Below are 13,854 nucleotides of genomic sequence, written 5' to 3'. Positions count from 1 at the left end.
CTTATAGTACTACAAAAACGAAAACAAGGACAGCCTTGTAAGCAAAAAAAAAAGGACTAAAAAAAGTGACTAGATGTGGAACAATGAAGCTTTGTCTCCTAACCAACAAAGTACAACTTATTGAAAATTAAACAAGGACAGCTTTAAACATGACTGAATTTAATATAAAGGATGTACCTTATAACTGTTTCACACCAATAACAACTTCTCATATAGATAAAAGGGCAAGACTGGGAAGTAATTCCTGTCCAAGATGTGACAAAAGCTTAGATGGGTGCGAAGATAAACTTACCTGTAATATATGTGAGCTTTGCTACTGTGTAGAATGCACAGATGTATCCACAGTATTGGTTATGGCCCTTAAAGAGGATCAAACACAAAAGTTTATGTGGACTTGCAATGGCTGCAAAACAAAATTTCCCTAGTTTAACAGGTATGAAACAGCAACTTAAATCGATAGAAGAAACAACTAACACAATAGAATATAAAATGGGTACAATTGGTAGCGTGATCAAAGAAAAAGTACAAGAAGAAATAACTTGTATAAAATCTTCTCTCATAGAAACAATAAAAGGGGAAGTAAAAAATATATTGCAAGACGATGTAAAAAAAGAAATAAGAGATATTGAGGACCAGATAATAGGCACTATGAACCTCATTCTTTTCAATGTTCCAGAAAGCTGTAATGAACAAAGCCAAATGTGTAAAGACTATGATGTTAAAATGGTAACAGACCTTTGCACATTCCTCAATGTTGAGTTTCCTGATATTAAGACAAACTTTAGATTGGGTGATAAAACAAGCAACAGCCCGAGACCATCAACAACAAAAAACAAAGGAAAGATATATTAGACAATGCTAATAAACTTAAAAAAATATTCCTGAAACCCATTATTTGGCAAGATGTGTCATTGCCAAGGACCTGACAGTACAACAAAGAGCCACGAACAAAAAGAAAAGAGCAGGAGCAAGAGGCCAAGGTGACCCCCAAAATAGATTAAAAAGGAACGTAAGAGATGATCACAGAGAAACAACTCCTTTTACTGACCTAACACATGCAATGGCAGAAGAATGGCCAACACCGAATGCTTATATTGATGAGATTATTATTACAAATGGACAATACTCACAATCACAGGACATCCTCGCACTCCTGAACAATATGGGTCTCTTATCAGAATCCACTTTAGGAGACCACACTATTATTGGTGGTTTTGATGTGGGACAAACAAGAGAAGTAACAAGTCCGATACCAGGCACGAGCTAATCATAGACAAACAGTTTTAACATTTTAACAAGCACTGTAAATAAAGGGCACTTAAAGATTATATACTGTAATGTTGATGGTTTTAATGATAAAATGGATGAACTAATTGCACTAAATACAACAGAAAAATTCGATGTGATATGTATGTATCACAGAGATGATGCCAAAAAACCAATTTGACTCAAATGTTGATGCAAATGAATGGAAAATAAACGAATATGACATGATCTTGTCACCAAAAAACATATGTACAGGAAGAGGTTGCCTTATTTATGCCAAAGAAGAGTTGCAAGCCTACCAAATAGAAACTAGATCAAACAAATTTGTTGAATATGTACAGGATGGAATAATTGGAACACTAAGAATCAAGCTATTAATTACATGCATATATCGAAGTCCCAGCACACTAAATCCAGATTGCATTGAAGAACTCTCGACAATTCTGGAGATGTCGAAAATAATGAATACTAACTATAACTACGTGCTGCATTTAGGAGATTTCAGTTTCAAAGATATTGACTGGAAAAATAACAGAACCAGCGTGGGGCTAGAACATACAGCTACTGAATTTCTGGAAACTGTAATGGACACATACTTGTATCAGCATGTAAGAGAACCAACCAGATTTAGATCAGATAACCAACCTAGCCTGCTAGATCTTATATTCACAAATGAAGAAGTTATGATTGATCAAATAATACACAACACTCCCTGAGGAAACATCGACCATGAAGCACTACAATTTGAATTTAACTTTGAAATTACCAAAGTATTACCAAAAAAAGATAAGCTACATGTATGTTTTTTCAAAAGCAACTATGATGCTATAAACAACCAATTAGCAGATAGGAACTGGGATTTAGAACTGGCAAATGGAGATATTGATAAAATTTGGGATGGATTTGCCAATAAAATATCAAATACTTACAAAGAAAACATACCAGAGCGCAAATCTAGACCATTATCTTTCGATACTCCTTGGATGAACGAGGAAGCAAAAGAGTCAGTAATAACAAAGCTTAGAACTACACACGAATGACCAAGAAGAGGCAGAGTTTCTTAACAGTTCTTTTAAAAGTGTATTTACAAATGAAGATACGGAACAAGTGGTACCACCATTCCCCAATAGAACTGACCAGAGAATCGATAGCATAATATTCAATATAAAATCCAAGATCACCTAAAAAGAATGAAGGAATCCAAATCTCCAAGACCAATTACATCCAAAATATCTGAAAGTGACAGCTAGGAATCTAGCAGAACCCCTCAACCTAATATTTGCTAAGTCAGTAGCAACTATGAAAATACCCGCTAGTTGGAGAATGGCAAATGTGTCTCCTATCCACAAAAAAGGGCTCGAAAAGTACAGTATCAAACTACCATCCAGTTAATTTGACTTCTGTAATCTGCACAACCATGGTAAATATTTGTGAGAGACGAACTAATGGAATACATGGAGAGTAACAATCTCTTTACTGACCATCAACATGGCTTCAGGAATGGCATGTCCTGCATTACTCAACTAATAGAGGTACTTGATGAATGGACAGAAAAACTGGACAGCTCACATGCAATAAATACAATTTATTTGGATTTTCAAAAGGCATTTGACACAGTGCCACATAAACGGTTCATAAGAAAGTTAGAAAGTTATGGTATCATTGGGAATCTATTGGGGTGGATAAAAATTGTTTTTATCAACAAAAAACTAAAAGTAGTTCTAAATGGAAGCCACTCAGAATGGTCACAAGTCACTAGTGGTTTACCTCAAGGAAATGATCTGGGACCAATCCTGTTTTCCATCTATATAAATGACCTACCTGATGTAGTTAAAAATGTTGCAAAACTTTTTGCAGACTGCACCAAATTGTATGCAGTAGTTAACAATGCTGGAGAAGGTCAAACCTTACAAGGAGATATTGATAGTCTTGTGAAATGGTCCAATGACTGGCTATTAAATTCAACCCAACAAAATGTAAACACGTACACTTCGGCCCTCCAACCAATATAGAGTACACAATGGAAGGTGAGGTAATATCCAAGTCCAAGGAAGAAAAATACCTGGGAATTATTGTTGACGAAAACCTTTCAGCAACATATTAACGAATCAACTAAGAAAGCAAACCAGCAAATAGGGATGATTGAAGGAAGCTTCACATATATGGACAAGGAAATATTTCTCAACCTTTACAAAAGTATTGTACGTCTACATCTAGAATATGGGAGTAACGTATGGTCAGTCATTTATAAAAAAGAAAATTGAAAATGCCCAAAGAAGGGCAACAAAACTAATTAAAAATATGCAACACCTGAGCTATAGTGAGAGATTTAAGTATCTAGGTTTGCCATTACTTCAATACCATAGGTTAAGATCAGATATTGTGGAAACATATAGGATAATAAATAACACTGACAAACTCGATAGCAAAAGCTTAATACCAATTAGACCAACAATAACCAGAAGGCATAGTTTAAAAATATACTAGAAGTATTCTAGGACCAATATAGAATACAATGTTTGTATACAAGTGCTTGTCTATTCTCTATTGTTTTCGGTTTTTAGTTCAAATAAAGTTTGTAAAGGTGCAAAATTTGAAAAAAAATGACACCTGAAATATGACTGAAGTTGGAAACAGGACAACAAAGGCTACATTTTCAAGCAAAACAATCATGCAAGGATGCTGGTTTAAGTAGGCGGAAATTTGCTAAAAACAGACTGTTAAAAAGGAGGACGTTTAATATTTCTACATAGATTCTTGCTTTTTTGACTTGATAAAGTAACTCACTGTCACTGTCATTTGAATCGAAATTGTGAATTCATGTTACAGATATTGTTCAAAGTTAATAATGTTAATTAAAATCAAATGTGTCACAGTGCTTATTTCATTAACCCTTTACAAAATGTTACATATTGGTCCAGTGTTTGACCCATATGGTTCATTCGTTTAAGTGATTTATATTGGCCCATTGCTTTATTGAAATGATTTATCATCAATTAAAATGGCCCATTCATATGGTCATGCAAGTAAGGGGCCATAGTCACATTGGCAAAAAAAATCTTACCTATCCTGTATCTTTGAAATATTTTTTCTAGGTTGTATTTTTGACTCTTTCATGGCTTCAATAGATCATGATGTAGAGTGTCACTTGATTGATCAACACATCATTACACTCATATCATGGAGCATTTATGGATTATGAATCTCAAAATTAGTGCACATTTTTGAAGATGAGCTTATATATTCTTGGCTTCACATAAATAAAAAAAATCCCTGTAATGATTTAAGTGATTCCAGGGACTATTATTATACTAATAGTTATATAAACTCCCTGGTATTTCATTGACAATTTTGGTAAAAAGGTTAAGCTTGTATGCTGAGTAAATGTTTTGTAAAGCTCAATTTGTGATGTTATTTGGTTACTAAAGTTTATCAGGTTGAAATGTTTTTTTTTTTACAAAAATGTAAGATGTTTTTTTCATCTGAAAACCTCAGTCAACTCCTTTTTAGCTCACCAGGCCAAAGGCCATGTGAGCTATTGTCATAATTTGGCATCTGTCATTGTCATTAACAATTTTTCAAAATTCTTCTTCTCTGAAACTACTTGACCAATTGGAATCAAACTTGGTATGAATGTTCCTTTGGGTATCCTGCATAGAAATGAGTTTTGGATTTTTGACCCATCAGAAAACTTGGCCGCTGTTACTAATTACTCAACCAATTTGAACCAATTTTGGTTTGAATGTGCCTTAGGGTATTCTGCATCAAAATTATGTGGGGATTTTTGGGAATGTATTTTACATAAAATGAAATAGGGCATGTCAAAAATACGAAGTAGGCTATATATGTCAGTGAAATTTTGACAGTCAGCAAGCAATATAAAAAAGAAGTGCATGAGGAACTGTACTAAGCAGAAATTACTAGCCCAAGTATAGGGTTACCATCTTAGAAAATAATGTCTTGCTATAATCACACTCAATGAGTTTTTAGTTTGCTTGTCTATCATTCCATCTGTTAGAATTTCGTCACAATTATCTGGACTCCCGATTTATTTTAAATTTTGTAAGTGGCTATATATAGATGGGGCATACATTATAAGCTGTTTTAGTGACTGTTAGGTATCACTTTCTTGTACGAGTCAGGGTATACCAAACATGACAACTTGTTAAGGATTTAAAAAAAATAATAATAATAATACGGATATTGAATTAATCTAATATGTATGTTGACAAATTGACAATTGTTAATTACGCACAATTGTACTATCATTTAAATTTTATTTGTATTATAGACATGTTTTGAATGTGGTGGACACAATCCGCAGTGGGTTAGTGTAACTTATGGTATATGGATTTGTTTGGAATGTTCCGGGAAACACAGAGGACTTGGTGTGCATCTAAGGTACATGCTTAAACACAAAATTTATATACTGGTACTGAGATATGAAACACTCTTTTCACATGTAAGTTACATGTAAATAGATTTTAATATGCAGCATCGGAAATCATTGTATTGAGATAAGTGGCTAAATATATATTCTAATATTAACCCCAATTTTGGTTTGGAAATGAAAAGTATTTTAGGTCTTTTTCAATTAAATTTCTGTCAAATTTATTGATCCAGTCACAAATATATATCACATGATTCCAACACATTTCAGGTCAATGTTATTTTATCATTCCTTTTTTTTTAATATGAAAATGAAACTATAATTGTCAAAGTTTATTGAACCATCCTATTTCACTGAGACTAGATAGTTTATCATTGATTTACCGACTGTCAATTTATGTTTATTATTTTACCCTGGATGAGGGTCAGTGGTAAAATAGTTGTCATGAATGGCCAGATTGTAGTAAATCAATACTCTTTGAAAATTATACTTTTTATTGAGTACTTATGAACAGACTTGACATTAATCTGTTATAGCATGATTTAAAAAACAAAATACAATTTTAAATAAATCATACTACAACTATAATTCATGTCCTTCATTTAAATACTTGAAATTTTGCATGTCTTATGTAATTTGCACTACAGAACAATGATTAAACTTGCGTGTAAAACTAAATGTTAATAAATTAATTGTAGCTTTGTAAGATCTGTGTCCATGGATAAATGGAAAGATATAGAATTAGAGAAAATGAAAGTAGGAGGAAACAGAAATGCCAAAAATTTCTTTCAATCTCAACCAGACTATGATCCTGGCATGACTCTACAAGAAAAATATAACTCTAAAGCTGCAGCTCTTTACAAAGACAAGGTTTGTATATAAAGATTCTCCCTCAGTCTCAAGGGGATTACAAGATTTTAGCTGCTTGAGATAGTTAAATTGTAGATATCAACCCATGAGCTTGTAATCCCTGGGAGTATTGAAGGAGAATCTGTTTCTCCCATGAAATCTATAGAAAGCATGGAAATATAAGCTGGCTGGAAAACTCTCGCATAAATTGAACCACTGCCCGGTAGTTTAAACCTCATGTGCATTTTTAATTACAGGCTTAGAATGGGAGAAATATATACTTCAGCAATAAGTGGTTTAAATTGTTTATCCATTCAAAATGGTAAAATTAAGATTTGCATTATGTGAGCTTTACCATTGTGAGAAAAGATAGTTTAAATCATCAATGGGCTGACGGAGAGTTGGTTCCTCCCATGAAATCTGTAGATAATGTAAAATGTAAATCACCAAAAAGTAATGTGCTATTTTAATCACTGGCTTGGAATGGGACAAATTTATGTATAGGAAGTTGATGAACTAATTGTACATGCAGTCAAGTCCAAAATAAAACTGGCATAGATATTACACCACCGGAGCAGCTGGTACCGCATTGGTTCTGACTTGGTACAGACATTTCAAACGAAATGGTGGGTTAAATCAAGGTTTTACAGCATGCTAAACCTCCCTCTAGAATATACTAGTGGTGATTAAATTGCATCCTAATTGGTAAATCAGTGGTCACATCAGTACAAAGAACAAATTACGAAAACCGAGAAGAATCTGAGTATTTTTCAACCAGGTCTGATATTTATTTCGAGATGCATTTCCTCATACCCCTGATTCAGGAGTCTGTTATCCAGATATTTAGGGTGTTCAGAGAAATTAGAGTAGTTAGTACTTGCTCTAGCTTAGCAAATCAATTGTGAAATCACCATATGCAGGAGGTGAAGGTATATTGCCGCACAGGTAAAGGACAATATACCATGACCAACATTATAAATAGTTATTATGATTTAAAATGCTTTGATATTTTTTTCATTTTAGATATCAACGGAAGCTGAAGGAAAACCATGGAGTATAGAAACATCATCTGCTAGGAATTATGTCCCTTTTAAACCATCAGCTGGTCTGAAAACATCCTCTAGTTTTAGTAAAACCTCGTCATCAGAAAATTTTAATAGAAATTATTCTGATAGCAATTTAAACAGTTATCAAGATGGAAATATAGACATTAAAAGGTAGGCTTACATTATCTACGTATAATTTTTAATATTATGATAGAATCTTGACACTTTTAAATTTTATAAGTCAGGTAAACTGAGCAGATTGGTTTGGTGAAACAGTATGCAGTTGTATTTATGGGGTATTCCATTTTGTCCTGTATAAGCAGTCAGCATTTTGACACAATATAAAATCACACTATAAAATTACTCATCCTATAAATTGACAAACAGGTACATGTATTCAAGGACCCTTAAATTTCATTGTGTAAGAATATTTCCAGATCAACATTTGTGACAAAACAGCTGATTTTTTCCCCTTTATGAAAATATTGAATAATTTCTTCCTGCAGCAGTTATCTTATATATAGTAATCCACATAGTAAACAGTGATCAGTTATAAGTATTAGAAGTAAGAATATGTCAAAACATGTAAAATAAGTACCTAATTTTCTTTCTTTCCATTGAAAAATTACCTAAAATAAAAAAAAAAATTGTAGGATTTTGTTTTAATCCATTTAACAAATTTTGCAGTGATAGTTTTAAGAAACAGAAAGAAGACTTCTTTAGTAGGATGCAAGCAGAAAATGCAAGTAGACCTGAGTATGTATTTTTAAAGTGAATTAAAAATTTTAGTATAAAATGTTTGATGCAAAATGTTGATATATTTTCACTTTTTGTATATATTTGATATAAATTAGATAAATTTTTGCTTTATTGTTGCTGAGATACAGCCTACATTTTTGTTAGATTGTCTTCAAACCTTGGTGAAGTGTTAGTAACAATGAAAGTTTGGATTTGATTGACTTTATTGGAAATCTGTTACAATGTTAGTATGAAGGTGTGCAGAGTATTCAAGTCTTCACTAAGATTTATACATTTAGCTAACTCGTGACTTCAACCTAGCTGAACTAGCCTTTTAAGATTTTTTGTGAGTGTTCATTGTGACCGGATAAAAAAACAGTTGAATCTATAAATGTTGCTGCAAATTTATTGTTGATATTTTCAGAAATTTACCCCCAAGCCAAGGAGGGAAGTATGTAGGATTTGGTAGTAGCCCAATGCCTCAAAAGGAAGATGATTTCTTTGACAGTACATTATCTTCATTGAGTTCTGTAAGTGATCTTGTATCATAGACATATGTATTTAAAGTGATCATGTTTTAATTGAATGCTGGCAAGATGGGCAAATTGTAAAATTAGTTCTTTCCAGAACATGCCTATAATATATCTGATTATGTTTTTTTAGGAAAAAAATCAAACAGGGGTGTCATGCTATTTCATTTCTAGAAAAAAATGATAACCAATACCCATAATATGAATTTTAAAGGATTAACCATTTATTATGTCTTAATATCAAATTACATAACAAGTCAAATATTCGTTGTCTCAACAACATCAAGAATTAATGTAATATGAAATTGTTATGAATAAGGCAGTTAGTATAAGTGATAGTTTATTTCTTTGATTGTATTGATATTTCATTGCAGGGCTGGTCTACATTTGCACTTGGAGCAACTAAATTTGCTTCTGCTGCCTCTGAGAAGGTAAGTAATCACTTTTCTTTTTATTTGAGTAAAAACACTTAATAACAATGAATTTGTAGAGGTTGAATTACTTTTTATTCATTATTGCTAATCATCCATTGAACACAAAGAAACGAATATTAAAGATATTAAGGAAACAAGACATAATATAACTGTCAGCAAAAGATGGTAGGAATAGGTATGGGTAGTTATCTCCCTTTCTCTGGAAGAATTCTGAAGATTTTGTCTGATACTTGCATCAAGCATTTCACTTTCCACATGTCTTGCTGTGGTACATGGTTACATTTTCCTCTAATGGCCTGACAATCCCATTTAACCATGTGGGATACACACCTTATCTCTGTGCTAACTGGCTTGATTTTTAGGTACTTTTAATTGTCTTTTAGTCTGCTTTCGACCAATTCTTTATATAAATTGATATATATGATTCATGTGATTTATAGTTATAGTTTTGGTGTTGATGACATTTTGTTAAACTCCCTTCAAAATACCAGTATTTTCTGTAGATGTCAATGGCCACTATGGAAAACTAAAAATTTTCCTGTTATTTTTCTTGCTGAACTTTCCTTCAGCCGAAAGATCAATGACATCATAATGGAAGTTACATTGCTTCTCTGACAATGAAAGGTCATTAGGAGACATTATGAGGTTCATTTGGGAAAAAAATGACAAGTGTGAATTCATGTACATTGTTATTGGTGGAGACTTTTGAGTTTGATTTATATCCTCGGAGTTAGATATCAAGGCCAAGGTTCAAAATGGTCATAATTATTCATGAGTTTCATTTAAGTATATATTATTACAAGGTAATTAAATGTGCCAGTATATTGTAACCCTGTATAAAACTTAAAAAAACAAGATAAAGAATATTTATAGGTGAAGGGTTTTCTATATAAAACAAAAAGGTTTATGAGTTATGAGGCTGCATTTTACATGATCATACCTTTGTCTATAGCACTTTGCTGAGCTTTTTTTCCCAAATTATGTTTTGTTTTTACATCATGTGTTTCTCACATATTCAGTAATTTTGAGCTCACTCTTTCTGTTGATGCTATATCTCAGCATCTTTAAACAGACTAATTCCATGCTCAATATCTTGCTTATGCATGGCATTTGTTTGTCATTTATAATGATAAATGGATTCATTCCATAAGGCATACTTCCTGTTTGGAGGAATGTTTACTTAGTGAAAATCCCAGTTGTTCAATTATATTTTTTCTACATTTTTCCTAAGAGCCTATTGATCAGAATTGATCATAGTGTGCTGATGTATTCTATGGTTTGTTGTCTCTCATTAACCTATTTATTTACAACTTCTTGGTGTGAAAATCGCACTTGCATTCTTAGTTGTAGGTATCATTTCTCATCATAATTTTTGACATGATAAATGTTTTTTCTAAGAACTGTTGACTTATGGCAAATGAAGTCTTATTTGAACTATAAATTGTTTTGTCTCATGTTTTTCCTCAGTATTTCGCTTTCAGACTGATATTGCTTTTTTTTTACTTCTATTATGTTCATAGAATGAAAATGGGGATTGCATTAGCAAAACCGGCTGTTAACTTAGATGGATAGTAGGGGTACCCATTTTATGTCCAAAAACTCTTCATAAACCTCTCCATATAATTTTTATAAAACTTTCTAGAAATAATTACTAGGTATTTTCATTATGCATCAGCTCTTTTGATTTTTATAGGACTGCAAAAAATGCAGTCGTATCATGTTGTGATGCTTGCCATCGTCATTGTTAACGTTTTTGTTTACATGTGATAACTTTAAGTTGTTGTGAACCAGATGTCTGGAAATTTTGATGTATTGTTACTTGCTGCTTGAGTAAACATGCTATTGAAAATGGGGTCATTGGCTCCTGCCAGGGCCAAATGGTTATATAGGTGTTTATTTAAAATTAATGTAGAGGGTTTATTTCTCATTCTATTTGGACAATTCTTTGTTTTAATTTGCTTCTTCTGAAATTCTACTTTATGAATATTTAACAAATTTTAAATAGCATAAAACCATAGTGGGGCCACATTCTAAAAATAAACTTTTTAGCCCACCTTGCCCATAGGGCCATATGAGCTGTTGCCATCACTTGGTATTGTCCTTGTCAGTCATTGTTAGCAATCTCCTCTGATACTTCTTTACTCATTAGAGCCAAACTTGGTATGGGGATTTTTCTTGAAAAAAAATGGCAGCTGTTACTAAAAAAAAACTCTTTAGAGCCTCTAGTTTATTTTTGGTCCGATTTTGAAAAAAATCTATTTTTTCTTAGATTTCTTATGAAAATCCCTGCCCACATTTTCAAATTTCTGATATCTCCAATGGTTTTCCAGTTATAAGAAACCAAGAGGATCACATACCAAAAAAAAAAAATCAAATTTTTTTGGGTTCAATTTTGAATTTTTTAAATTCTTTCTGGAAGTCCATACCTGCATTTTTCAATCTGTATTGGAATATTTCTCATCAGGTTTTTATTGGTAAAAAGGGGTCAAAGGTGCTGCTAACATCATTTTTTTGAAATGCAGTTTTTTTTTAAATTATTTACCTAATTTTAATTGTTTTTGTTATCTGTTCCAATTAACAAGGGAAGTATGCAGCAAATTTACTCTGTCATCTGTTTTGAGATAATGGGATACAAAGAGAGTCATGAAAACATTCTGTAAGCAGGACTTTTTACATGTTTTGAATTTCATAATATTATGCAATGTTTTATCCAAACCAATTGGTGTGACAATAATGAATTGTAAGTCCCTATGTGTGTTTTAAACTAAAATTGTGTTTACATTTGTTCTGAAGTAAACAGTGTTCAACTGGCTGCAGTTATATCATGCTGCTCTCCTTGAAGCATTTTATTGAATTTGATTTGAATAGATTAGGGGTTTCAATTTAGATAAAAAATTGGACACTAGCCTATATGAATGGTAGGGGTTACCATAATATATTCCAACTCAACAAGTGGTTGGTATATTGAAAACAACTTGTCAGGCTGTTCAGTCGTCCGTCAAAATTTTCAAAATTTTTCAGCTTCCACTGCACAGATTGATTTGAAATGTGGTATGTTGGTTAATAAAAGTAGGGAGTACATTGTTAGCAATTTTGGTTGATGGCTGATGTTAACATCCTTTTTTGGGACTTTCCAATTTTTCACTATTTGGAATGATACAGAAAAATTTCTTCATAAAAATCTCAGCTCCCACTTGACAGATTAAATTTATATTTGGTATGGTGTAAGATGTCAACTTCATATTGGAGTCTTTGTATGACTGAAAGGACAACACATATAATTTTATATTTGTATCTACAGTTCTTTAATGTAAAAGAAATGGATTCTTTTTTTTCTAGAAATGATTGTTAGGTAATGCTGATGAGCAGTTTCTCTTTTGATTTTCAGTTTGAATCAACTTGGCGTGTCTTTCAATTTTACAAATGTATTTCCACTTAGTCACTGACTTCAGTTATATCAATTCTACATTGGAAACTTTTGTGCTTATTTGAAATATCTGATCAAAATAGTTGCATGTCTGTCATAGAGTTGTGTGGGTTATTAGGGCCCCATCACTATGTAGTGTATGCTCTCTGTTAGTCCCTTCATCCATTTCATAACACATCATGTCATGTCTAAGCTGTAACATTATTGTCTTTTGGTATATGCTTTTGAAATTTGGCATGGGAGTGGATTAGCTAAATATGATGTAATACATACCATGTTTGATGATATTTGACCTTGAACTTTGACCTTAAGGTCCAATTAATAATTTTGTGATACAGATTTGTGTTTGGGCTGTAACTTTATTGTCCTTTGGTGTAAGCATTATGATAGATCAGCTTTAGTCTGTATAATTTTGATCCTCCATAATGTTCATAATTCACCTTATTTAGGCTTAAGCATGGTCTCAGTGATTGTTTCTATCTTAATGTTAACTAGTTTTTTGCATTACTATTATAAATTTGAAATCTTTATTTTCTAAGCTTTGCAATGATGTGTATATTTTAGAAACCATTCATTGTTAGAATTCACACTGCATGCAATTTTGAAAATGCATTATTTATCACGTAAAGTAATGGAAACATTAGAAGTTGTCAGTGAAACAATTGCATTTTCACATTTTATAATTACTACTGCTAGTAAATCAGTTGTTAGATTTATAGGAAAGTTAGGTATCATGTATTTATTAATGTGGAAGATGACAACTGCTCAAAATCTTTTAGGGGAGATTATCTAAATAAAAGATTTTGGTACATGCATCTTGTGCTCGATAGTCCATTCCTCTTTAACTGCTTCAAATGTTACAATTAATTTTTTTTCATATGACCCCAAAAATTATATGGTCATATAAGAGTATCATTATAGTAAGGTTAGACATCATATGTAGGTGCGCCAAAAAGAAAAAAAATGTTGTTGTCTGATCCTGTGGGTTTGAAATTATCTTGTCTCCTGGTTTTATATAATTTAAGTCTGAGTGAAACAAAATGCTTCCTTTTTGTGTGATTTCTCATAGTATATCTGGTGGAATTAGTTTACTTCTAAATCAAAACAGGTGAGTCAGTAAAAAGTGCTATGAACATAAAATAACCTTTGAAAACAGGTCAGAGCCCTCAGAGGG

The 13,854-nt window shown here is 32.3% G+C and overlaps 1 protein-coding gene across 2 annotated transcripts in view; it reads left to right on the top strand.

The window, feature by feature from the left end:
* Nucleotides 1-13,854, top strand: part of LOC148629016 (ADP-ribosylation factor GTPase-activating protein 1-like) — a 30,751-nt gene that overhangs the window by 3,612 nt on the left and 13,285 nt on the right. For both annotated transcript variants that reach the window (XM_088542450.1, XM_088542441.1), the window contains exons 2-7: nucleotides 5,558-5,667; nucleotides 6,355-6,526; nucleotides 7,529-7,722; nucleotides 8,239-8,307; nucleotides 8,714-8,819; nucleotides 9,194-9,250. In XM_088542450.1, the coding sequence (XP_088398576.1) occupies nucleotides 5,558-5,667; nucleotides 6,355-6,526; nucleotides 7,529-7,722; nucleotides 8,239-8,307; nucleotides 8,714-8,819; nucleotides 9,194-9,250 (708 nt within the window). The remainder of the gene's footprint in view (nucleotides 1-5,557; nucleotides 5,668-6,354; nucleotides 6,527-7,528; nucleotides 7,723-8,238; nucleotides 8,308-8,713; nucleotides 8,820-9,193; nucleotides 9,251-13,854) is intronic.

The sequence above is a fragment of the Perna viridis genome, chromosome 1 (genome assembly GCF_037379345.1).
Source record: "Perna viridis isolate PV_CMFRI_1.1 ecotype Kerala chromosome 1, ASM3737934v1, whole genome shotgun sequence".
Taxonomy (NCBI): Eukaryota; Metazoa; Mollusca; class Bivalvia; order Mytilida; family Mytilidae; genus Perna; species Perna viridis.
This window is presented reverse-complemented; position numbering and strand designations above follow the sequence as displayed.